Source organism: Epargyreus clarus, unplaced genomic scaffold (assembly GCF_041222505.1).
Source record: "Epargyreus clarus isolate Ecla_fem2 unplaced genomic scaffold, WU_Ecla_fem_2.2 ptg000023l, whole genome shotgun sequence".
Taxonomy (NCBI): Eukaryota; Metazoa; Arthropoda; class Insecta; order Lepidoptera; family Hesperiidae; genus Epargyreus; species Epargyreus clarus.
Genome location: NW_027332230.1, coordinates 9,806,358 through 9,832,434, shown reverse-complemented (window position 1 = coordinate 9,832,434; position 26,077 = coordinate 9,806,358). Strand labels below are relative to the sequence as shown.

Sequence of the window (26,077 nt, the reverse complement as noted above, 5' to 3'; positions counted from 1 at the left end):
GTGTTTGCACGAGCAATAAACGTAAAATAATCGTATAAAGAGTGGCGTCTCTGAGGTATTTCAATATGAGAGAAAACTGCGGCGTGAAAGTAGCCAAAGTGCTTTGGATCGCGTTCACGTTTTATTATTTATGACCTTGAAAATTGCATGAGTAAACCGGCGCAGCGGTTGCGGTCACGCCTACTTTATGGGCACGCGTTAAGTGAACTTTCCTTTATTGTAAATACTTTTTTGGCACTGTGTGTGGGTGCTTCGGGCCTTTTATGTGGACATAAAAGCTGCAATTACGTCAGCATCAGGCCTAAATATTTAAGCGGCAAAGAAAGTCGACTTTAATAGTTTATTCGCTACGCTTTAAATTTTGTTATAAGTTTAATTCTGTTTATCTCTGAGTGTTTCGTATTTTGGAAGATAACTAAGATTTAGCCGGAAATTTTGTTATAAGATTAGGGTACTTTATAAGAACTACTTCTATAAAATTTAAGGTTCTGGTGGAAAAATTATTCACTAGGATGCACACGAAGACATTAATAGACTATAAAAGATATATTCTACTTTTATTTATTATTACTTGATAAAATACTTGTATAGAGCAGATTATACATAGTATCTGTATTGAGTATTAAGACTTAGTCGGATGAAAAATGTAAACTTCGAAAACGTAACAGTTTATCCAAACGAAATAACTCTTTTATATATAAACCGATAAGTCTGTCCGTCGATCAGTTCATTTATAACTCGAATACTGAATGAATTTAGATGCAGTTTGCGCCAACGTGAAGAATGTTTATTCTGAATGGTTTTCGTGTATAAAATATTTCTCTACGTGCTAAGGTTACGTAATAAAATGTTGCTCATACCATTTTTTTTTGTCGAATATACAAAAAGTTAGTTTTTAAGTTATACGTAGGTATTGAAAAGTTATTAATAAAGAGCATACTTATCTAACCCATTAAGATATACTATTAGGTTTGATGTAAGTATATATTACTTAAATAATGACTATTTAAAGGGAGTGGATACCGGCTGACTTACATATGAAGCGACTTTAAACTTTAAAAGTAGCAATGCATCTGTGGCCGACTTCAGGCCCTAATCCATACGGTTACATATATGGTAAGTGCCGTTTTGTCGACATCTCTAATCAAGCCCAGATGGATGAGATTCCGACTTGAAGTTGGCCAGAAATGTGTTTATACTCCTGAAGACTAAGTTAAAACGCCTCGGATACGTACGTTTCCCCAACCCTCCTTAAAACCGGCATAAAGCAGTGCTGAACACTGCTATTATTAGGCAGAATTAGATTTGGCGGTGGTGCCTCCGGAGTCAAATTACAGTGGCTTCTACCACTTTCAAATGTCTATAAGCGACAATAACCATTTACCGTAACGTGCACCGCATCGTTCGCTATTTCAATGTTAATAAAAATGTTTTATCCATACATAGTAGCATATAAGATAAAATTCACCAAACATGACTTCAGGGTATAACAGAAACAAATGAAAATATGTCATTGAAAATGGAAGCGCACAAAAACTTATCGTAATTATTGAGCATTGTCGATAACGGTTACAGGTATTGTCATTGCAATAATTAACATTGTACAACTCCATCTGATTATAATGAACGTGTAAATGCTCCATTCAATATTGTACATGATTATATTGACTTCATGTATCTTTTGTATTTAAATTACCTAATGTAATTGTTTTTATGAAAATTTACAATGAGGAAATTGCTTTTTTGTTATACATTTATAATCGTAACTAGATGATCTACCTGTACCTTGTACTTTTTCCGTATTAATATTAGATAATAGATGGGAGACAATCTTTTAAATATTGTGACGTCATAAAACGTGTAGACTAAGTTTTTCATGGATGTTTCTCTATTTAAATATGATAGTTTAAACAGTAATTATTACAAATCTAATTGCGGGTGCGTTTTAAATCTAATTGAGTGGATATATACTCGTACATAATGGAGTCAAAACTCATGTGTGCTCACTTTGTTTATTACTGACGAGATTTTTTTCACGTTAATTCTCATTAAATGCTATATGAATATTTACATATACATGTACCTATTACTAATAATATTATTTTGCGCAGTAAATTATCCCAACATTATGCACATTAATTATTTGATTCTTTTTAATATACATTTATTCTATTAACTATGAATTTTATCCCTAGGGCCAGCATTTTGGGGTCTCATCAACCCAGAATGGTCACTCTGCAACAAGGGCCGGCGGCAGTCACCGGTCAACTTGGAACCAGAGAAGCTGCTCTTCGATCCGAACTTACGGTTTTTGCATATAGATAAACATAGGGTAATTATATTTTTTGTAAGGTTTTTGGTGTTACTTTTTACTCTTTATTCGAAATGTTTTGAATTTCGGTAATGAAAAAGGAGACTATTATTGACTATTTGGAATATTATTTGAAAAGTAGGTACCTCGGTATATAATGTTTTGAAGTTAAATTGAACGTTCACGGAATGTTATTCTTCCACCTCCGCGGACGCGGTATCGCTGTCTTTTATGTTGGAAAAGACAAATTTTTTACCTTTATTTTCAATTCTTAAGCTTGCGAGTTTGTGGTGAAAAGGTGGAAGAAAACGATCCGTGAATTCTAAGTCTTATTTTCTTACTGCTGGACATACACTAAGCTGGCAAATTGTAGATTTTTACATAAATTATGAAATTTTGTGGAGAACTATTTTGTAACCCTCCTTACATTTGCCTAAGCTTTTGTAACTTATCAACTATTAGCACGTTGCAGTATGCAATGAGTTGTTTTTTTGTCCGCCAGATAAACGGACTAATAAGCAACACGGGTCATTCTGTGATCTTCACCGTGGAGAACGAGACTCGCCACCACATCAACATCACTGGTGGCCCCCTATCCTACAAGTACCAGTTCCATGAAATACACATACACTATGGACTCCATGATCAATTTGGTTCTGAGCACGCTATCAACGGATATTCGTTTCCTGCTGAGGTGAGACCTATTTAATAATCTGTATCGTTATACTAATTACAGATAACAAATACTCGTATATACTTAGCAAACTTTGAACAAAACATTACAAACTGATGTAGAGAAGGTGGTAGAATTTTGGTGTTGAGGACTACCGTCACACCTATTTTTACCAATAACAGCAGTGTTCAATAGCGCTTCGGTTTGAGTTCCAGTTTGAGAGTGGTAAGAGACACACACTTATTCGAGGCGTTCCAACTTAGTCCTTAAGCCTAGTAATATAATTATCTATGGCCAACCACAACGAATACTTCCATACTATCTGGGGTTGATTACAGATTGACGTTCTATGACATTATTTGAATGTTTAACCCTTACTATAAATATGGAACTGTAAATTAGTATAATAATTGTTTTAATATATATTTATTAGTGTATCTAAATACCAATACCGCTTTATACTAATTACATATAATTCTACATTGCATTCTGATCCTCTAATATAATTCATATTCCAATTCCCAATTGTAGAATTTGTACGCTTGTGGATGGAATTCCTAAATTATTTGCGTAAATAAACTAAATTTAAATTGTTTTATTGAACTGAAGAGGGTAATGATTTTGGACCGTATAATGGGTGAATTTTTCATATCCTTGAGGCCCAAATCCTGAACTATAACATTTTCTTCAAAATTCCTCTAATTTGTCACATAACATTACTTCCCATAATTTGATCCTTAGAAGCGACATAATCAGATAGTGGAATAAATTAGAGGGTGTATTTTTTTTTCAAAAATATACTCGTTTGATTCCCGGCTAGGGAAAGAGATATTTTAAAAATGTAATGTAGCAATGTAATTATCAAAATCGGCCTTGTAACTCCATTCAGAATTTTTCGCTAATCCTTATAGTTTCGGATTGGGCCCTGAAGGCCCATTTGATAAATTCACCCTGTATATGTATGAGTTTAATAGTAACCCAACCTTTACTACCCAATATTTTTTGAACTACCTTTAGAGACCGTCCGTATCACAAAACATCTACGAACTCGTAAAATGTACACAGTTTGAAACAAACAATTTTGCCGGTACACAAACAGCTTCCTCCCTGAGGACCAAACTCCTGTCTCTTGGCGTAGAGGCATTGTCAATTTCAACATTAAATTAGTGTTTGTGTTTTTCGTGGTTTCAATGTAAAATGAAGTCCATTCTTCGAAATAGCTTTGTTATTCGGATTTGTTATAATGGCTTTGGCTGTTTTATTAATTGACGCTTAAAAATGTCAGATTTGGTAATTACCCAAGCTTAAAAAAAAAACATTATTTGTGTAAAAGCGATTTTGTAATGTAATGTAAAGTAATCATAGTGTAATTATAATATCGGTGGTCGATTATAGACACGTTGCTGCCCCTAAAACCTAAGTTGGAACGCTTTATATATCGTCGCAAACCCATCACTGTCCCACTGCTACTGGGTACGGGTCTCCTCTCAGAGTGAGAGGGATTCGGGCCATAGTCCACCGCACAGACCAAGTATAAATGAAGTGCGAATTGAGATTTTTTTCTCAGACGTGTATGCAAGTGATAATTAATTTCTAATACGCACATAACTTTTAAAAATCAGTTGCGTGCCTGTAGTTTGCACCGGGACCCCGAATGAGAGGCTGAGTCATATGCTCTGTTATGGCTGGCCAAGTGCATAAGTGCGAATTGGTAAACTCGCACCTTAAGAATTTTATCGATCTCTCAAGCTTTTATGCAAGTGGTAATTAATTTCTAATACGCACATAACTTTTAAAAATCGGTTGCGTGCCAGTACTTTGCACCGGACCCCCGAATGAGAGGCTGAGTTATATGCTCTGTTATGTACAGTTTTTCCACCTTTACATCTGACGTTACATTGCGTTAGTTATAATATATTAAACTACTTTACCATTAATAATAAATTAACAGCGCGTCTACACGGCAATTAATTAGCGCCGCTTCCTAAAGAACTCTTCTACAATCCATGCAAATTACGATGCGGATTTTTTGTAGGTACTGCAAAATAAATAAAAGAAAAACAAACTTATATACTTATTCGATTTATAATTATACGTTAGAATAAATATTTTCTTACGAATATCATGTCTGATTTTAGTTTTTAAGATTTATTAAGTAATTTAGTGAAAGGTGAAACACTACCACACCTATAATTTCTAGCATTACCTGCTAGGGTGTATACGCCGCTTGACTCACATGTCCAAATTGAAGCGACCATCCCAATCCTTAAGAGTGGCAAAACATCTATAGCAAAAGCGTCTTTCAGTAGTACAGCAGTAGCCATTACTAGACTGACTACTAGGTAGACTGTATGACCGCTTGTTACTCCAATTTTATAAGAAGACTAAGACCCGGCAAACTTTGTACCGCCTCAATATCTATTTATCAATATATTTCATATAAAACATAGCCTATGTTACTCGTGGATATTGTAGCTTTCGAATGGTGAAAGAATTTTTAAAATCGGTCCAGTAGTTATAATGTTATAATGAATAGGCCATTATAATCAATCAAACAAACAAAGGTTTCCTTTTTATAATATTAGTATAGAAGAAAATATCTGATACAAATTAATTTACATACTGTATCTAGTCTCATAACCGTACGTTCAGACGATCCCTCAGTCAATAAATACTCGTACATCCTAAACCTTGCTTGAGCAGCACTTTGAATCGAATATTCGAATCGGCTAATTACTTGCAGCTTACGTTATAATATTGCGCAGTCGAACTTCAAGTACACATCGAGATGGATGCTCGCTAATTGATTGCAGACACACTTATGAATACAAACATTTGCTACAATCCGCAACTCGAGCAGAGCAACAAGACGAAACGTGCTGAATACAAATAAAATTAACTTCGCGAGACTTGCGCTTTGTGCGCTACAACGAACAATTGCTTGTAAGAATACCATCGTAACTTTAATATAATATTTCGTTTTGTTTTTCGTCAAGTCAGTCCGCAATTAAGTAACAAAATTATATTTGGGAATGATTTTCGTTTTTTATGATTTCGAGGAAACGAGCTAAGTCTACCTGATGGCAAATAGCTACCGGATGAACAACTTAAATCAGCTCTCGATAAGATTAGACTCCTACTCGAGATTGGTCTCAAATGTTTTACTCCTGTGGATAAAGTTGAAACGCCTGGGTTAATTATCACATCTCCCTTTTCACACCCTTCAAAGCGGAATACAGTAGTGATTAACACTGCTGTTATAAGGTAGACGTAAGTGTGATGGTGGCAGTATCTTGAGGCACCACAAAAGCTTAACACCACCTTCAAAGTAATTGGCATTTCTTCCACCAAAAACATCAAAATCTCTCGTCATCCTAATTCCACAATTTACAACAACGTCAACCAAAAACCTTAATAAACTTATTGGCAATACATTAAAACGCTTCTTCCAAGTTAGCGAAAGGCGTAACAGATGTTTTCACACGCATTGGCCTCCCTCTCAAATCCCAAATGTAATCCCGTGCGACTGCGAGCCAACTCAACCGTGCCTCCTGTTTATTTATGTGACAAATTCTTACACAGCCACGTTAAATCCAAAATCATGTGCTCATTCTTGTGTGGATTTATCTTGCTTTCCTCAATTTACTCGAGCACTCTTTATTATTTCATTCCACTCAAATCTAGCTATGTCTTTATTTTGAATTTGTGTGGGATATTTTGATAGCAGCAAGCAGTGATAGCTTAGTGGTTGAAGCGCGGCCTCGTTATAGACAGGTCCGAGGTTCAAATTCTAGGCCTCTTTTAGAACTATATTTTTTTCTTTATGTGCGTAATAGCAATTAATTTCGCTCGCTTTGTTAGGAACACATCGCCACCTAGCTCAGAAATCATTGGAAATAGATTTCGAAAAGTATGTTAAGTCTAACTCGCTCATGACCAGCGCAATGGACTATGGCCTTCTGAAAGAAACTAGCAATGAGACAGCAATGGGTTAATGATGATGATGATAGCAGATTTGCGGCAAAAACGTCATTTATTTATTAAGAAACACTTAGAAATGGCACAAAAATATACCTGGTAATATTTGATGAATGTGCCAACGAGATTTACTTATGCGAGGCGTTCCAACTTAGTCCTCTGGGAATGCAACGACTCTGTAAACAATTTCAATTAGGACTCTATTAATTGAAGTTTGTTAGATACCGATGTCCATGTGTAACATTAAATACTTACAGTCACTTGGACTCCTTGACTGTAGCAAACGGTAAAGAGAAATAACGTTTATTAGTCAAAAAATAACATTTTTGAAACTTAATATTATAAGCGCAACTACGCGTACGGTTCAACAGCACAGTTAAATGAAAATCGTGAAAGAATATGTCCATCTTGTCCATACATACACTTGTATATATTTTTAAACTTGTTTAATTTTATTTTCTATTACGGTTACTGAGATAAAGACCTGTGACGTACAGACGGACAAACAACAAAGACTTAATAAGGACTTAACATTAGGTTAGGTTAAATTAACATTTGTCCCTGTAGCTCCGGGACCAGAATAGGGCTACGGAAGTCGTAAGACTCTGCCTGTCGTAAGACGCGACTAAAAGGGGGCTTCCGGGGTTGCGGACGGCAAGAGTGGGAGCTCAAGCCCCCCGGCCAGCGACCCCGGGAAGGACGGCGGTATGTGTGGTCGCATGTCGTCGTAAACATCAGGTGTGCAGGAGGAGCGTAAAGTGCTCCCCCCAGGGCAGAGCCCGACCGGGGCATCGCGCTCGGAGGACTCCGGTTGTGTTCCATTGGAGATCCCGGAGTTCTCCACCAAGCGCTGAGGACGGCCACCGGGGGGTTTTAGTGCGGTAAAAATCCCACATAACCCGGCGTCGCCCCCACGTCGTCGGGTACCTTTTGGAGGTTTCCTCCTCGAAAACAAAAAAAAAGGTTAAATTAACATTATCTAAGGCAAGTAGGTTAATAATTTCAGGTATTAATAAGAAAACCTAGATATAAATCTTCCGAAAAGAAAATGGCTTCCGAGAGCACAATGTAAAAATGTTCGCAGATAAAATACTAATCATGATTTCCTCTTGTTTCAGATTCAAATATTTGGTTTTAATTCGCAGTTATATTCGAACTTTTCCGAAGCGCTTCATAAAGCGCAGGGGATCGTTTCGATTTCCTTACTACTGCAGGTGAGTTCTTTATTATGCTAATTTCATAGACTATTATTTACGTAGCAACGTGCCAATGTAAACGATTTGTATTGAAATGTAATTGATAGCTTCTATTTAAGTTAACAAGTAAGTATTTTGTAAGTAATAAGTTGATAAACTATACTAGACTTTACTATATAGTTTACGGTAAGTATTTTCTTAGTAAAAAGGAATTTGATATGGTACCTATAGTTTACAGAAAATATGGTCCACTTGTAAGCCTTTTTTGGAAGTTATACTTCTTTTGGCGCATTTGGTAAAAAATATAAAAGTGATTTTTTACAAAAGGAGATGTTTCAAAATGTATGTGCTCCCGGCCACCTTTTGTACACTATACTAAAAAATAAGAAGACATGCAAAAAACAATTCGTAGGGGTTCATTTTCTTCAAATCATGTTCGTTTAATTGTTTAAAAACAATAATTTACACTTAAACTTGCAACACAACAGTGAAAAAACATCATGGCGGTAGTGATTACCGTAATAATGTCATCTGTCATTCTATTTTAACTTACTTTATACATTATATACTTTTTAATATATTTATTACACGAATGGGCGTAGATTTATAAATATTGTATTGTATGTATTGAGAAACAATACCTATATTTGAAAAATATTAATTATATTTACTTTCATAAATCTTGACTTAAAACAAACATACCAAAATATGTACTTCTATACCAATTTATTTTAGTTAAAACATTTAAGTGTAAATAAAACAACTTTAAGTACACATTAAGATAATATTTTATTTATTCTTCACTTAGATACATTATTTATTCATTTTAAATATCTTCCTTTATCAATATTTTCATCCAATCATGTAGCAGGTTCTGTAATATCTTGTGACGAGATCAGCCCAAACATCAAACAATGGTCATAATGTGAGCGCAGCTACCTACGAGTACGGTTCGTTGCCCAGCGATGCAGTTGCAATAATAACTGATTATTTTGTCATCCCAAGAATGTCCTTGTCTTGCTATTGTAATTATCTAAAAAAAGAGAAATGTAAAAAGATTAGCTTCTCAAGTTTAAAATTATTAACGATTATTTCACGATTAATACAACTAACTGATGTATATTTTACCTGATGATATTGAATCCTTGTAAACACAATCCATAGCGATCGCACGAAAATCACAAGAGTCCATAACATAAGCTGGGTAAACAAGTAAGGTAGAATCAGTCTAAAATCGTAATCAGCGCAGAGCAGAAACATATTCAGGATTGAAATGGAATCTTCTCATCAGTACATATTTATTCAACGTTTACATTGGATTCCACTATTATAATATGTATATGTATATATCCACTTTTACACATATCAAATTGACAACTTCTTCTTTTTTAATTTGAAATGTCACTGACATCTATAAAACCAGATACTATTTAAAAGGTGGTTTTGTTATAATTATTATAAATACCTAATTAATTAAATTCAGAAATAATGGCGGGATACCCAAAACAAAGCCAGGTTGTAAACTACTAAGGTAACAATAACTTTACGACAAAAACAGCGAAATACAGAATTACCGACATCCCAAGAGTAGGTATAGTAACCTATGTGTGGGGTACACATAGGTTCCCTGACCGACATCGACAGTTTTGAAAACTTGACATTGACAGTATTCCGCCATATTTAATATTTCAATGAGGAATGCTTATTTTAAATATTTTTAAACAGGAATACTTTAGGTTATCAAAATATATGTGTATTTTTCTACAATTATACAAATTATTGGTGTTTTTTAGATATAGATGAGACAGACATGAGATGGCCGAAAATGAAACATCTCCTTTACAGCTACAATCAACATCATAAATTGGCTACATAAATGTACACATTATTTTTATTTAATATAAGTAGTGTGTGTGTATATAGTACTAAGGATAAGATAGACGGACTACTCAATGGAAAGAAGTAACAATCACACATATATTGTGCATTTATAACACCAGAGGAGTCGCCTATACATCGCCATTGTATCGAGTTGATTAAAGAATTTATATACATTCAACAACAAAATCTTTCCTCTTTATAACACGAAAAAATTGTTAACTGATTATAAAAAATAAACAAAATCTACTGGAAAAGCACATAAAATTGAGATCCACAAAAACTACTTTTTATATGTAAACAGCCGTAACCTTACCATGAGTTTTCAAAACATCCCACAATTTTACGTTACGTTTACTTAATCCATTATACTGTTCGTTTGCTTCAATAGACTGAGTAAACGTAACAACAAGTAAGTGCTCACGTCTTTTTGTTCGCAAAAAAGAGAGACAAAACATAAAGCGCCATTTTGTCAATTTAGACATTTAATGTTACGTTACTGACACTATAGTTCAGATACAATCCGCTAGGGGCGTTGATTGGAATTTGTATCGGAAAATACGTAAACAAGTACCAAAACAGGCATATTTGTCAAAACGTAAACATTCATGGTAAGGGTACTGATGACAATATACATTAATTTATATTTACTAGATTATTTTAAATATTAAAAGATTGTTCTAAAGCCGGATGATGTTAGATACCACGTTTACTGTAATGGGAGTTATCGACGGCGCGGTATCAACAGCCGCACCTATTCAAAGCTTTCACCCAAACTAGTGGTAGTTAATTAAGGAAATTGGAATTTTCTGTGCGGTACTGGATTAGCCGCCAAAGCTATTAGTTCAAATTACGAGCTGTCTGCGCCGCGAGGGTACACATTTCAAGGGTGTTTCTTGTTTAGTAATGATAAGTTACTAATGTACTCTTAATCTTTAATAATAATTAATATTTAAGTGGTTGTGTGCGATTTTCAAGTTTAATGTTTTTGGGAAATATTAAAATATAAAGATCGGTTTTAGAATTACTTTTGTGACTGTACTATTTCATTTTAAATATTTTTTGTGGCACGATGAAATACAGCAAATATTATAGAAGTTTTTTCTTTATAACTTAAATTTATTTTTTACATAATTTGTAAGAATTCTTATATTAAAACTTACGTATTAATACTAAAATCTTTACCTGTTTATAACTGGTGATGCATGGGATTACACTCTATAGGCATTGATTTAATTTTGCAGTGAAAAAAATAACTTTTCAAAATTCCTATTTTTTAAACCGTGTTTGGACCGATATTGCACTAAAAGCAGCCTCTGTAGAACCCAATCATCTACCTGTTACGATTAATGAAATTGATAGCCGAAACCCCACATGTTGTGTAACCGAAGAGAAAACATTTACCTGCAGATAACAAAGGACGTAACGTCTTTACTCGACAAACTTGCGAGATCCCCCATTCCCCTAAATTAGATCCGAACTGATTTTATCGCTGTTCCCAGACAGTGTTTTCTTGCAGTAAACTAGAGTAACTATTTGATCGTTTTACGGGTGTCTAATGAGCTCTGGGGTTCTCAAAGATCACTTGTTTACATATTTCACTTGTTTGTTTACGAAAACATTACCCTTAGTAGGAGTTTTTACGTTTAAAAAAAATGACTGGTTTGGTATTTGTTTACGTATTTGCTCATACATTCCCAATCAGCGCCCCTAGTGGATTGTACCATTTCTGATACTAAGAGTACCGAGGTCGTTCTCAAAGATCATGTGTTTACATATTTCACTTGTTTGTTTTTACGTAAACAGATATGCGCAAATGCAGTTTGCTTTAAACTACATACTAGATGATATGTCTTTTCGTTTATTAAAGTTGACACGATGTATCAATGTGTGTGTGTTCTCAAAATGATGAAGGTAGAATATTTAGATGCTATTTTTTTAAAATACCAACGCAAATTTCAATCTGTGTACGAGTACATTGTAAAATTTTTGTAATTTATTTGTAACAAAAGAAATAGTTTTTTTTTTAATAATGTACCTTGATGTTGTAGGTGCAAATTATAATATATAGGTATTTGAATACCTCACTCGCTTTTTTCTTTTTATGTAATATTCACATTCGTAAATGTGACAACATCAGCACTATCGACTTTACAATTTGATATTTCATTCCGTATTCAGCGTTCTAGACGATAAAACTATCTTACAGAGTAGCAATCCAGATTCGAAAATCTCTAGTGAATTTACCGGCACTTACCTTTCACGCGGATCGTCGCTTCTAAATGTCTTTACAATAGACTCGACTAGTTTTAAAACTTTTGTAAAACTAACGAGTATGTAATGAGGGCCCTATTCCGAGTCAGTCCCACAGGACTATGTTTACAAGGCTGCTCATATATTATTAAGTATGTCTCGAAGCTTACACAGTAAAGTTAAACGTGACGATGTAACTTTACACAAGCGTTTTATTATTTGTAGAGTGGAGTTGCGTTACGTTTTATGTTTTTGGTTCATTGGCTTGTTTTTAAAAGAACAAAGAATGGCGCTGTTTTATAAATTAGGCTAGACACTAATATAATTGAAGTGTATCATACGAAAATAACTTAATTTTTTTTTTTTTTTTATAAACAATATCGTATAGTCTATTTTACATTATTTTTATTAAAACAGAAAGATTAATACTCTATTTTGTTTCAGCTCGGCGATTTATCTAATCCAGAATTACGAATACTAACAGAGGAATTAGAAAATATAAAATACGGAGGTATGTACCTAGGGTGTACTCTACCATGGGCGTCATGAATACACATTCTAGTACAAAATACCCAAATACCCAAGAGAAACATATACACAGAATTTTGCAAGTATTCGTATTTGCATATTAAAAAAAATACATGAAACTATAAGCTATAGCGAAAATCCGGAAAGTAATTTTCATAAAACTAACTGTATCATTAAATTATAGAAAATCCAAATCCTTTCCCTAGCCGGTAAATGAACGACAGCCATTTAGACAAAGAAACACACCCTGTATAATAATACAAAAGCACTAACTAAATAGACTCAACGTCTTAAAAAATATACCTACTGCATTAAGCATAACAAATATTAGGTATTTAATCATTTGTTATCGTGTACTGACATGTAAAAATATTTTTAGGAGCAGAAATGCCGGTAAACAGACTATCCGTTAGGGGTCTGCTACCAGACACGGACTACTACATGACCTATGACGGCTCGACGACAGCGCCGGCTTGCTTCGAGACAGTCACGTGGGTTATAATCAACAAGCCTATTTACATCACAAAACAACAGGTAACTTGTCTTAAAATATCTTAACTTATAAAAGTAATAAATGAATATTTTGTACAAACATGTAAGTAGCAAAGGAGCATGCAATCAATCTGATGGTAAGTGATAAGTATTAACCTTCGCCTATGGACATCAACCCACTCCAGATAGGACTACTCCTTTTAAAAGTCGACCAAAGAGGCATTGCTACTTTTGTGAACTTAGTTAAAGTACCTTGGATACATGTGCCTCTTACTACCTTTCAAGAGAATGAAACAGTGCTGTTCAGACAATATTAACTGTGGCGGTTAAGCGCCCTTAATCGAAACATAAATCGCTCAAGCCATTGAATACATAGACAACTGAGATCTACGTATGCTTTTATTATTATTCTAAGTTAAATAGTTTTTCTTATTTGTGGAAAGTAGGAACAAAAAATGAGAAATAGTAACAAAAATAGGGCTGAGTGTCAGGTACAACCTGCGAAATATTTTTATATTAGTACTACGTATTAAGTTTATAAGCTTATTGTATATTTTATACGCAAGTTTTTCAACAATGTTGTTCAACGTGCAACAGCACTGAGTATATTTTGAAACCACTTACTCTTCACGGCATGAGTATGTTACGATGTAAGTTAAATTAAAATTAAGCGCAACTTCGGGAACTACGGAATAATATCAAAAGCAACAACATACGAATACTCATGACATATTTTAAAGTTTGCTTTTTAAGGTGCACTCACATACTCGCAAAACATTTTTATAGTTGAAAAGCACTTGATACTGAGAGCAAAGGGTAAAATAAAATTTGTCGTTATTGTAGCTTATTGTATTTTTTATACGCAAGATTTTAAATAAATGTTAATCAACGTGAAACTGTACTGAGTATATTTTGAAACCATTTTTACTTACTACGACTTGAGTATGTTACGATATAAGTTAATATAAATTCGAAGGTGGTAGAACCCTTTGTTGCTCGACTCCGGCGGCACCACTGCCACACCTCCTTGTGCACATTAACAGTAATGTTAAGCCCTTACCATGAGTTTTTACGTTTTGACAAATATGACTGTTAAATTAAAATTCGAAGGTGGTAGAACCCTAAGGGGTTCGACTCCGGCGACACCACTGCCACACCTACTTCTACACATTAACAGTAATGTTAAGCGCTGCTGTGTTCTGTACACTTACCATGAGTTTTTTTACGTTTTGACACATATAACTGTTAAATTAAAAGTCGATGTAAGTTAAATTAAAATTCGAAGGTGCTAGAACCCTTTGTGGTTCCACTCCGTCGGCACCACCACCAAACCTATTTCTGCCTATTAACAGTAGTGTTAACCGCTGCTGTGTTCTGGTTTGAAGGGTGCGGTAAGGGAGTCATACTTTTCCAAGGCGTTCTAGCTTAGTCCTTAAAGGTACCGGCGCATTTATGGCCGACCTCAGGTAGGAATATCTAATCCTATCTGAGGTTGATTACAGATGTCCACGGGCGGCAATAGCCACTAACCGTCAGGTGTATTGTATGCTCGTCTGCTACTCATATATTATAAAAAAAATAATAAGCCGCGCAACTTCAGGAACTACGAAATAATATCAAAAGCAACAGCATACGAATACTCATGACATATTTTAAAGTTTGCTTTTTAAGGTGCACTCACATACTCGCAAAACATTTTTATAGTTGAAAAGCACTTGATACTGAGAGCAAAGGGTAAAATTAAAATTTGTCGTTTCGTTTCCCCACTCGTAAATCAAAGGTTTTCAGAATTCACTGTTGCGTTCATCTGGCGTGGAGGCAATAGCATTAATAAATTATTTTCCGTGCTCCCCTGTGCGTTAATCTACATACACCATTAGGTACTAACATTTGGATTCGAATATATCATGGATATTCAAACTAATCTGGTACAATATTCATTTATTTACTATTACTGTTTATTACAGTTTAAACTATTTTCATGCTATTGAAATAGCAAATTGGTCTACAATAAATTATTTTATATCACGGCGTGCGTAAATGGACGTTTTACGCACGCTTCGCGTGCGCAAAACCCCCATTTCCGACCCCGTAATATAAAATTTTATACAACACGCGGACGAAAAATGTTTTTCTGACTCGTGTGATTGCAGTCCTCGCCTGCGGCTCGGCCTGCAAACTCACACTTGTCAGAAAAAAATTTTTCGTCCTCGTATCGTAATGTACTATTTTCCACGTGACGTGATTTTATCAATACAGTTGACGCATATAAATAGGCAATCTATAATAAAATAGTTGAAAGTCCATCACATTGCAGAAATGTAGAAGCTTAACACATTATCATGATTGTGGTTCATTCAACTCATGTATATAAATAGGCATCATAAAGTTAGATATTTTTACTGTCTCTAAATGAGATTAAAAAGCCAGACTTATCACTCTCGTCTGATCCGTTCTGCTGCTACGAAGAAATAGACTATTTTGAGGCATTCTCCGTAGAGAGGCGTAAAAATAGCTTTCCTTAATACACAGCGATAGATTGGTAACCTCTTTACTTTTGAAACTCTTCATAGGCAACAGAAATAACATAGTCACTTAATTTCTATAAAAGAATCGTAGCATTCGTACATTTAACAAGATTTCGGTTACCATGTAATTATACTTTTAGTTAATTTTATTTATGTTTATTTTTGTTCTTTATAAATCTCATCATCTTCATAATCAACCCATTACTGTCCCACTGCTGGGCACGGGTCTCCTTTCAGAATGAGAAGGATTAGGCCATAGTCCACCGCGCTGGCCAAGTGCGTATTGGTAGACTTCACATTCCTTTAAGATTTTTTTTTTAGAAAATCTCTCAGGTATGCAGGTTTCCTCACGATGTTTTCCTTCACCGTTTAAGCAGGTGATAATTAATTTCTAATACGCACTTAAATTTGAAAATCGGAGGTGCGTGCCTGGGATTTGAACCTCGGACCCCTCGATCGAGATCGCGTTTCTTAACCACTAGGCTATCACTGCTTTTTCACTGTATTTCAAGTAAAAAGTAAATTACCCCTACAAATAACAGTAATCTGGTTCCAACAATTACACCGTAGTTTGTAGTGCTCGGTAAACTTGTGGTCATTGTTCATTGTATATTACCATTGCTAAATTATATTACGCGAACATTCCTAAGTAGTCGAGCCAGCACAAGAAACATACTGAATTATTTATAATATGAACTCCGGCCAAAGTCAAGAATGTATTTAGCTGCAATCGATATGTGCCCTCGTCTGATCAACTTCGCCCCTAATACACGCTCCGTTGATCTGCAATATAAATAATATCGTTATTGGAATTATGAGGGTTCTTTTTTCTATATTGCACATTTGGGAAAACGTTTTGATATTGTACGGTTGTAATATGATGGTTTTCGTTGTCGATGGTCATCAAATTTGAAGCTTGTAGGGACTATCCATCATATTAACAAATGGGACCGACGGCTTAAAATGTGGTTGCATTTTTTACTTATTTTACGTTTATGTAAAAGATTATTCCCTTTTTTTAATACAAGTCGTAGAGTCTTCCCACGACTAGAGGAGTTCTGGAGGGTACTCCATCATGCTGCTGCAAATGGGTGGATTATTCGTGGTTATAATAATTTGTATTCCTTTATTAATAATGGTTCTAGTTTACGGAGTAAGTGTGTTTACGCAGCGTAGTTCATAAGCTCCCTTGGCGAGATTTGAAGTTCGCGCCCCCTATTGAAGAGCTCTTTTTTTCGCTATTAAATATTGGGATACTGTACCCTTTCAGAGAACAATATAATAATCGATCAGCTTTCAAAAAATTCACAAATATCCCACGATGCGCACAACAGTACGTGCCTAAATAATATCTCAACTGTTTGAGAAATAGACAATAAAAGTGGCTTGAAATTTTGTTTAAAGCATTCGGATGCTACGTTAGCATAATTCAGTACAGAACGCTTCCACGCATTCCCTTGCCGCATCTAGTCATGGTATTATCCTCTGTGAATTGAGCCGTGGTTGAGGCCAGCGTAATAACATTTTCATTTGTGTTCACGCTACAATAAACAACTCACGTCCCGCGCCGCTAGACAAAGACTTCGCCGTGAATTATGTACGTGTTAAAAGTAAACTGAAAGTGCCGTTGTATGGCTGTTATTATAAATCATTGTTTATGTTTTCCGTTTGTGTTGGTGGGAAAATTAAGTGCTAGTGGAAACTGCTTGCAATCTCGCGGGGAGTTACGTTGTGGTTGCTTGAAGCAATACGGCCATTGCTTCGGTACATAAATACCTTTGTGTAGTGCAACACTCGCCCATAACTGCAATAATTTAAATGTAATAACCAAAAGTTTGATAGGACCCGAAATTGGCGCCGGCACGGTATAACTTGTGCTAACTGAGTTGTATGCAGACATAGGAGTTATGTTTTACAAAACGAATAGTGTTGCGAATAAACATTATTATTGGCACGCGAATGCATAAGTTAGCAATTGACTTTAGAGTTTTTAGATATGGTTTGGTACGGTGTGCTTTATTTGTCGTGACAAATAATTAACAAAAGTTTCCATATGTACGAGTACCTATGTATTTTTGCAAAGATTATCTAATAAAATTTAAGAATAATAGACTAATTTAAATACGCGAAGTTAAAAATAATTTCAGACACATAAATAAAACTAAAATGTTTGTGTAACATAATACTTGTACATCAATTACATTTTTATTACGGTATGGTTTTGTCTATAATCGTTACTCATAGTACTTTACATCTTATTTAACTATCCTTTCAAATGATATTCCTAATGAGATAATCACTAACAGAAATCACTTTAATACGAATTAAAAATGACGAAAGAGATGATATTTTCGAATTTACTACGCGGTCTGTAATCAAAGTGTGTATTGGGCGTAAACACCTACACGAATTAGCTTAGAGGCTCGCGTGCAACTCACTCGTTAATCCGCACCACACTACACTACAGCGAAAATTCAATTTAACTGAAATGGTTTCAGGTTCCAGTACCTTAATATTGCATTTTTCTACACGAAACAAGTTTTACTCGAAAATTTTCCGGATTAAGAAAACAAAAATGAACATAGCATAGCTTATTTTTCATTTAGAAGAACTGTCATTACAAAGAATTAACTATGTTATTAATAAAAGGAGTGAAAGAACAATTTATGAACAACAATTCAACCAACATCTATATCACTTTTCTACGTTTTTAATGAGATGTTTTAAATAAAAAAATATAGTATATTTAAAAATCATGTAAGAGACATAATATATATTTTCGTGTTTACTACGCGGTCTGTAATCAAAGTGTGTATTGGGCGTAAACACCTACACGAATTAGCTTAGAGGCTCGCGTGCAACTCACTCGTTAATCCGCACCACACTACACTACGGCGAAAATTCAATTTAACTGTTTCAGGTTTCAGGTTCCAGTACTTTAATAATGCATTTTTCTTCTCGGAACTAGTTTAGCAGGTGAGGCTTAAAGATTAAGAAGATGTGTATGGAGATTGAAATTTTATTTTTGCGTTTATGAACTATATATATTTTTATAAGAAGAACTGTCTTACAAAGGATTAAAATGTTATAAATCAAAATAGTGAAAAAGCACTTTATAACAACAATTCAACCAACCCTATATTTTTAATGGAATGATTTAAATACAAAAGTTTTGAAATACATTCAAAAATCGTGTAAGAGACATGATATTTTCATGTTTACTACGCGGTCTGTAATCAAAGTGTGTATTGGGCGTAAACACCTACACGAATTAGCTTAGAGGCTCGCGTGCAACTCACTCGTTAATCCGCACCACACTACACTACAGCGAAAATTCAATTTAACTGAAATGGTTTCAGGTTCCAGTACTGTATGTATTTTTCTACGGAACAAGTTTGCAGAAAAGATTTGAAAACTTTAACAGTTCAACCAGCGCCTTTATCACAGCTTTATGTTTTAATGGGATGATTTAAATAGAAAAGTTTTGAAATACATTCAAAAATCATGTAAGAGACATGATATTTTCGTGTTTACTACGCGGTCTGTAATCAAAGTGTGTATTGAGCGTAAACAGCTCCACGAATTAGCTTAGAGGCTCGCGTGCAACTCACTCGTTAATCCGCACCACACTACACTACATCGAAAATTCAATTTAACTGAAATGGTTTCAGGTTCCAGTACTTTAATAATGCATTTTTCTACGGAATAAGTTTGCAGAAAATATTTGAAAACTTTAATAAAAGAATGTGAAGATTGAAGAGTTTTTCTTTTACATTTAAGAACTGTCTTTACAAAGGATATTACCCAAAATAGTGAAAAAAAAAAAACACTATAAAAACAACAGTTCAACCAGCGCCTATATCACAGCTTTATGTTTTAATGGGATGATTTAAATAGAAAAGTTGAAATACATTCAAAAATCATGTAAGAGACATGATATTTTCGTATTTACTACGCGGTCTGTAATCAAAGTGTGTATTGGGCGTAAGCAGCTACACGAATTAGCTTAGAGGCTCGCGTACAACTCACTCGTTAATCCGCACCACACTACACTACAGCGAAAATTCAATTTAACTGAAATGGTTTCAGGTTCCAGTACTTTATTAATGCATTTTTCTATGAAACAAAGAAAGATTTGAAAATTTAAAAAAGGAGATAAAGATTGAAGAGTTTTTTTTTACATTTATAAGAACTGTCTTTACAAAGAATAAAATGTGTTATTAGTTTATTACTTAAAATAATGAAAAAACCACGTCATGAATAACAACATGAGCTGTGGATTTTGTAATAATAAAATAAACAATTCAACCAGCGCCTATATCACGGCTTTATGTTTTAATGGGATGATTTAAATAGAAACGTTTTGAAATACATTCAAAAATCATGTAAGAGACATGATATTTTCGTGTTTACTACGCGGTCTGTAATCAAAGTGTGTATTGGGCGTAAGCAGCTACACGAATTAGCTTAGAGGCTCGCGTACAACTCACTCGTTAATCCGCACCACACTACACTACAGCGAAAATTCAATTTAACTGAAATGGTTTCAGGTTCCAGTACCTACTTTAATAATGCATTTTTCTACGGAACAAGTTTGCAGAAAATATTTGAAAACTTTAATAAAAGCATGTGAAGATTGAAGAGTTTTTCTTTTACATTTAAAAACTGTCTTTACAAAGGATTAAATGTGTTATTAGTTTATTACCCAAAATAGTGAAAAAAAAAAACACTTTAGAAACAAATGTTCAACAAGCGCCTATATCACCGCTTTACGTTTTAATGGGATGATTTAAATAGAAAAGTTTTCAATTACACTTAAAAATGAAGTAAGAAACATGATATTTTCGTATTTACTACGCGGTCTGTAATCAAAGTGTGTATGGGGCGTAAACACCTACACGAATTAGCTTAGAGGCTCGCGTGCAACTCACTCGTTAATCCGCACCACACTACACTACAGCGAAAATTCAATTTAACTGAAATGGTTTCAGGTTCCAGTACTTTAATAATGCATTTTTCTACAGAACAAGTTTTACAGGAAAGTATTGGACATTAACAAGATGAATACGAAGTTCAATTGATTTTTCTTTTTCATTTCTGTAAATTGACTTTTCGAAAAATAATTATCAATTAACAGCTTTGGTTTAACTACTACTAATCAAAAAAACATTATATTTTATAAAGTTATTATGTAAGATATTGTAAGATACCATATGTATGATATATGTAAGATTTATTTTAAGTTCCTTTTAAGCAAATTTAAAACTATTGTCATTATTTTTACCCGGCTGCCAAGGAAGGGTTATGTTTTTCGCGCGTATCTTATATGCTTGTCATTTTTTATTATTTCTCAGTGCTCAGTGCAAAAGAACTTTATAGTATGAATATAATTACTTACGTATTTAAATACCTCCGTGTATGAAGTTTAATGAACATCGTTATGTTTATACCTACGGTACATAAACAGTTGCAAAATCGGACATTAAATGTTATTGATGTCAGATAACATCACAATCAATAAGGCGTACCCAAATAGCGATCCGTTGTCGCGTGCTTACCGGCCGTTTGTACCGGCACTGAACCGTCGCCACACTACGACAAGATTTCCAATTTAAAGGCATCATTCTAGGTTACGAAAATAAAAAATGTTCTGTATTTTAACACGCTTTTATTAGCTTGGGTTGTACGTTTGTATGTATGTATGTAACAGTAACGGAATCTTTGAGCCCGATTTTTATCCACTTTGAACGTTCTTGCTTACGCTACTTTTAACGGTGCTTTTCGAAAATTAATAAGTGGAGCACTCCACGCTTTTTTCACAATTATACAATTTACTGTTCCTTAATTGATTACTAGATTGAAAATTATTTTCTACTTTTTAGTTGATTTTACCATAAAAGCGTGTTTTTTAGTTTTTTGAAATATATTTATTTATAATGAAAAAGAGTGTAAGCTACGAAGTGACGTCATCTCTGGTTATACTAGAAGCGGTCAAATATTATCCTACCCAGATACACATAGTTAACGCCATGTATGATTAGGCAGAAAATAATTAATAATTTTGACGTAAAATTGGTTTAATTAAATCATGCATTTTTGATAAAGATGTAAACTTAACATTACAACATGCGTTAACATTTTTATGATAACAGGTCTATTGATGTAGAAACTCATAGTTTTCAGACATTCGATATAAAATTATACCGACGTTTATTCTTTATGTGTATCGTTAGATACTTAATTATTAATAACTCAGGGAATTACTACTCATAAAATTCAACAATATCGCGAATAGTCGGTTTACTCGACTAATTTTCACTAACATTACTTCCTCTACATAGCCCATTAATGAAGACCATTTCACATCAAATTAATTCTACATATTTTGTTACTTTAATCAAACAAATCGTCTTTTATTTGTTTTTCAAATAAAAATATTTTTAACACAGCTCCACGCCTTACGTCGCCTGATGCAGGGAGACGCGCGGCACCCGAAGGCACCACTTGGTAACAACTTCCGGCCGCCGCAGCCGCTCCACCACCGCGCTGTGAGGACCAACATTGATTTTGATTTGAGCAAGGTAACTAAGTTTAAACAAATAAAATGTATTATAAATTTTACCTATAAAATGACGATAACTGCCAACTATATTTTTTATTTTCATTAAATCAATTCTAAAGGTAAATTGAAATATTTGACGACAAATAATCAAGTATCAACCTCTTGGTTTACTTTTTAAAAATGTACTTATTCTAAACTGTTAAGTACACCAACAAAAAATAGCCCATTTTTAGTAGTTTTTAATTTGATTTACTTTACACGTGTCATGGTTTAGTTTAGACTTGTTATAAATAAGTAACAAATAATTTGTATACGTATACAATGCGAATCTTTTCATTACATTAATAATTAAATAAACTAAAGATAACTATGTATGAGCCTAACACAATTACTATGTATGAACTACTTTATAAACGCATGCTTTTACAAATAAATAAATTCATTCATTTATTCATTCATTCACTCATTCATTACTTTACTATACTACTTTTCAAGCTGTGTGAAATATACAGCTTAAAAAGTAGTATAGATATTAATATCTATGTACATAAAATACGTAGCTTAAATAGATTTTAATAACAGTCCTTTGTATAATGTCATTACAATATAAACAACAAGTATCCTAACTAATAACGAAACTAATTTCAGTACCCCGGGAAGACTTGCCCGAGCATGCACCGAGACATGCACTACAAAGGTATCTCCACTTCTGCATTTGATTAAATTTATTTAAGTTTATTTAATATATGTTTGACAAAACTCACACTAATAATAGGCATATCTTTTTATGAGGTAGGAAAGAAGAACGCCGTCCTCTTGATGATGAGTGGTTACTATCACCCACGGACATGTGTAACTTCAAATGGAATAGAAGCCCTACTTAGTCGATCACATATAGGTTGCTACGCCAAAGTATTAAACTGGAACATTAATATTGCTTTTCTTACGACACGGTTACCAGATAACAGCTGGCGGTGTTTACGTTACAGTTAAACAGAAATTAGTTCTTATGTCAGATTGACGACCCGCGCGGCGGAGCGGTCACCATACCGGTCTGACGCGCAGAGGGTCCCGGGTTCGATCCCCGGGCAGACAGAAATTTAAATGATGAATTTAGATTTCTGTTTCTGGGTCTGGGTGTTTGTGTATTTGTCTCTATGTGTGTCCATGGCACCCACGATACAGGGAATCCTAGTGTGGGGCTGTGAGTGTAGAAAGCGTTTATTTGTTTATTTCATGCCCCACTGTTGGGCACGGACTTTAGTCTGAGAGAGGCCAGAAGCATAGGTTTACCATGCTCGATTGTAGATTGGTGGATACGGATTATTGGCCATTGCTTGTGGAATGTTTTTAAAGTACTCAAAAGGTATCTTTTCCTGTCACGCGGGCTTACCCGGTTCACAACCGCACGCGTATCTCCTGCGTCCTATCGTTCCATAGATATGATGCCTTCACCCACGCGGTTCAGCAAGAGACTGCAACGAGTTAATTCACGTGTGCGCATGGGACACGTATGTGTGTGTGGGACCCGTATACCAATTACTGTCACGCCGGCATACGGGTTCAGATAGTTCCTTAGAAATCCGACAAGGTTTAACGCCTTCTATCCATATGAGTTTTACAATCTTTCGAATTACTGATTTCATATGTAAGCTAATTGTCTTGTTTTCTTTACAGCCAAAACCTGGACACAATATTAATTTAAAAACTACGGTAGGCATTCGTGTAAACATAACATAGGTATAGTTGTTACGCATTGTATGTAGAAATTTTAAACTGATTGAATAGTCTATTAAGCAAGTGTATATAACTTTTGTACAGTCTTGTTGATACCTATCCTGCTTATGATAAATGGAGCTATAAAACATATTTTTAAGTATGTAACTGTAATGTAATATATAAAATATAAATGCATCAATTAGAGCTGAATCTCAATTATGTATTATTAGTGTATTAGGCATTTAGAGTTATGTAAAATAGTTTATAAAAATTCGAGTAAATATTATGTAACGGCCTCTTATTACGTAGAACATACATATTTTCGGATAGATTATTCAAACTGTAACGCTGTCAACATAGTACCTAATTAATAGGTTAGTTCTAGAGACGCATTATTAACGGTTTTGTATCCTTAACGCGTAGGAACTATAGTAGAAAATATCATATCAAATTAATTAATAATATAATAATATATAAATGGATAATGTAAAGCTTTGAGATTTGTAAAATGACTTAGTTTATTTAAGTAACATTAGAGACAACATCATATCATATTTATCGTGTAATATTAAGTAGAGGAATACATTTATATTATGAATTTATCACAGTAGCACTACCATGAGTTTACAAAAGTATTACTCGCTAGCGACTGCGTAAAATAAATGTATGAAAAATTGTACAGCGCCTCTGGTGATTACTCGTAGAACTAAATTCCGTAGTGTGAGCCACACGTAACGTAAAAAAACCTATCGAAATCAAATCGCTAGCGAATGTCATTATGATCTATTACCATACAAATTCGGTCCCATGAGTCATTAATTTGACAGACGTTGTCAAGAAATACCGTAACGATAGTAGTTATGTTATTCACTAGCAAAATGACAATAGTTTTCTATTTACAATTTCTATAGTGGCGTTTCTATGCCAACTCATGGTAGTGCTACTGATGTATCACTAAACGTCAATAGCTTTAAATCCTTGTTATCTTTGCATAGAACCTAATATTAAATGTAGATTGACAGATGTAAAAAAATGTTAATACCCTTGGCTTTCTCTTGGTGAAATTGTAAACTTTTATGAAATTTTTGTTTGATTAAATGAATATCTTCTGATGACTTTTTATTATTGATTTTGGATTTATTTACAACGGCTATATTGACCCTGTACAATACAACTAAAACGAGTTTACTGATTTATTCCATCACCTTGCCATTGTTATAAAATACAAGCTGAATTTAATTTTGTATAAAGTGTATTTACATAAAAATACTCATAAAAAATGCAACGTGAAAAATTACTCCACTTTCTCCATTGACTACGTTTTGAATTTTGCATACACAGATACTAAACATTAATTTGAAAAACAATATAATACACAGCAATTGTACAGATAATAGAATAACTTTACTAATCCATATATAGACCCACACCTTTTTCTAGCCCTAAGCAGTTCTCCCATTTTAAAAGAAAACATCCTACCATGGAAACGCAAGAACGCCACGCTACGCATAGATAACAGCTGACTTACATAATTATAAAATGACTTTCTTAGTCCTCAGTACCCTTGATAATGAGTTTTTATTGTTGATTGAGTTGATTTCAAGTATATTTGGTTACAGATGTCCATGGACGGCAATGATCACTTATTATTAAGTGAAATGTATACTCGTTTGCTTCTTGAAGCTTAAAAAAACAAATACAATTTGAACATAAGTGTCATATTATGCCAACCTCACATAAGAACAACGAAAAATGCTGACAATGGCACCATTCACATAAGAAGTACATCCCAAATGACACATCCCATTTAACGACTTTGGAAAATACGATGCGATGAAAGCCATTCTAATTCTATTTTCGAAGCCTTCGGGGTATCACAAAGTTTAGAAATATACCTGTACGTTTTTTTAACGCAGCGAAAGAACCGTCTGCTTTAGTGTTTCTTCCAATGTTTGAATA

General features: G+C 34.2%; 1 protein-coding gene across 1 annotated transcript in view; it reads left to right on the top strand.

Moving 5' to 3' along the window:
- Positions 1–25,240, top strand: part of LOC140751722 (carbonic anhydrase-related protein 10) — a 55,405-nt gene extending 30,165 nt beyond the window's left edge. Inside the window, exons 4-11 of the mRNA XM_073085754.1 lie at positions 2,196–2,332; positions 2,814–3,005; positions 8,081–8,176; positions 12,734–12,800; positions 13,197–13,351; positions 22,287–22,418; positions 23,048–23,096; positions 24,077–25,240. Of these exons, the coding sequence (XP_072941855.1) occupies positions 2,196–2,332; positions 2,814–3,005; positions 8,081–8,176; positions 12,734–12,800; positions 13,197–13,351; positions 22,287–22,418; positions 23,048–23,096; positions 24,077–24,099 (851 nt within the window). The 3' untranslated portion in view covers positions 24,100–25,240. The remainder of the gene's footprint in view (positions 1–2,195; positions 2,333–2,813; positions 3,006–8,080; positions 8,177–12,733; positions 12,801–13,196; positions 13,352–22,286; positions 22,419–23,047; positions 23,097–24,076) is intronic.
- The last annotated feature ends 837 nt before the right edge of the window (positions 25,241–26,077 follow it).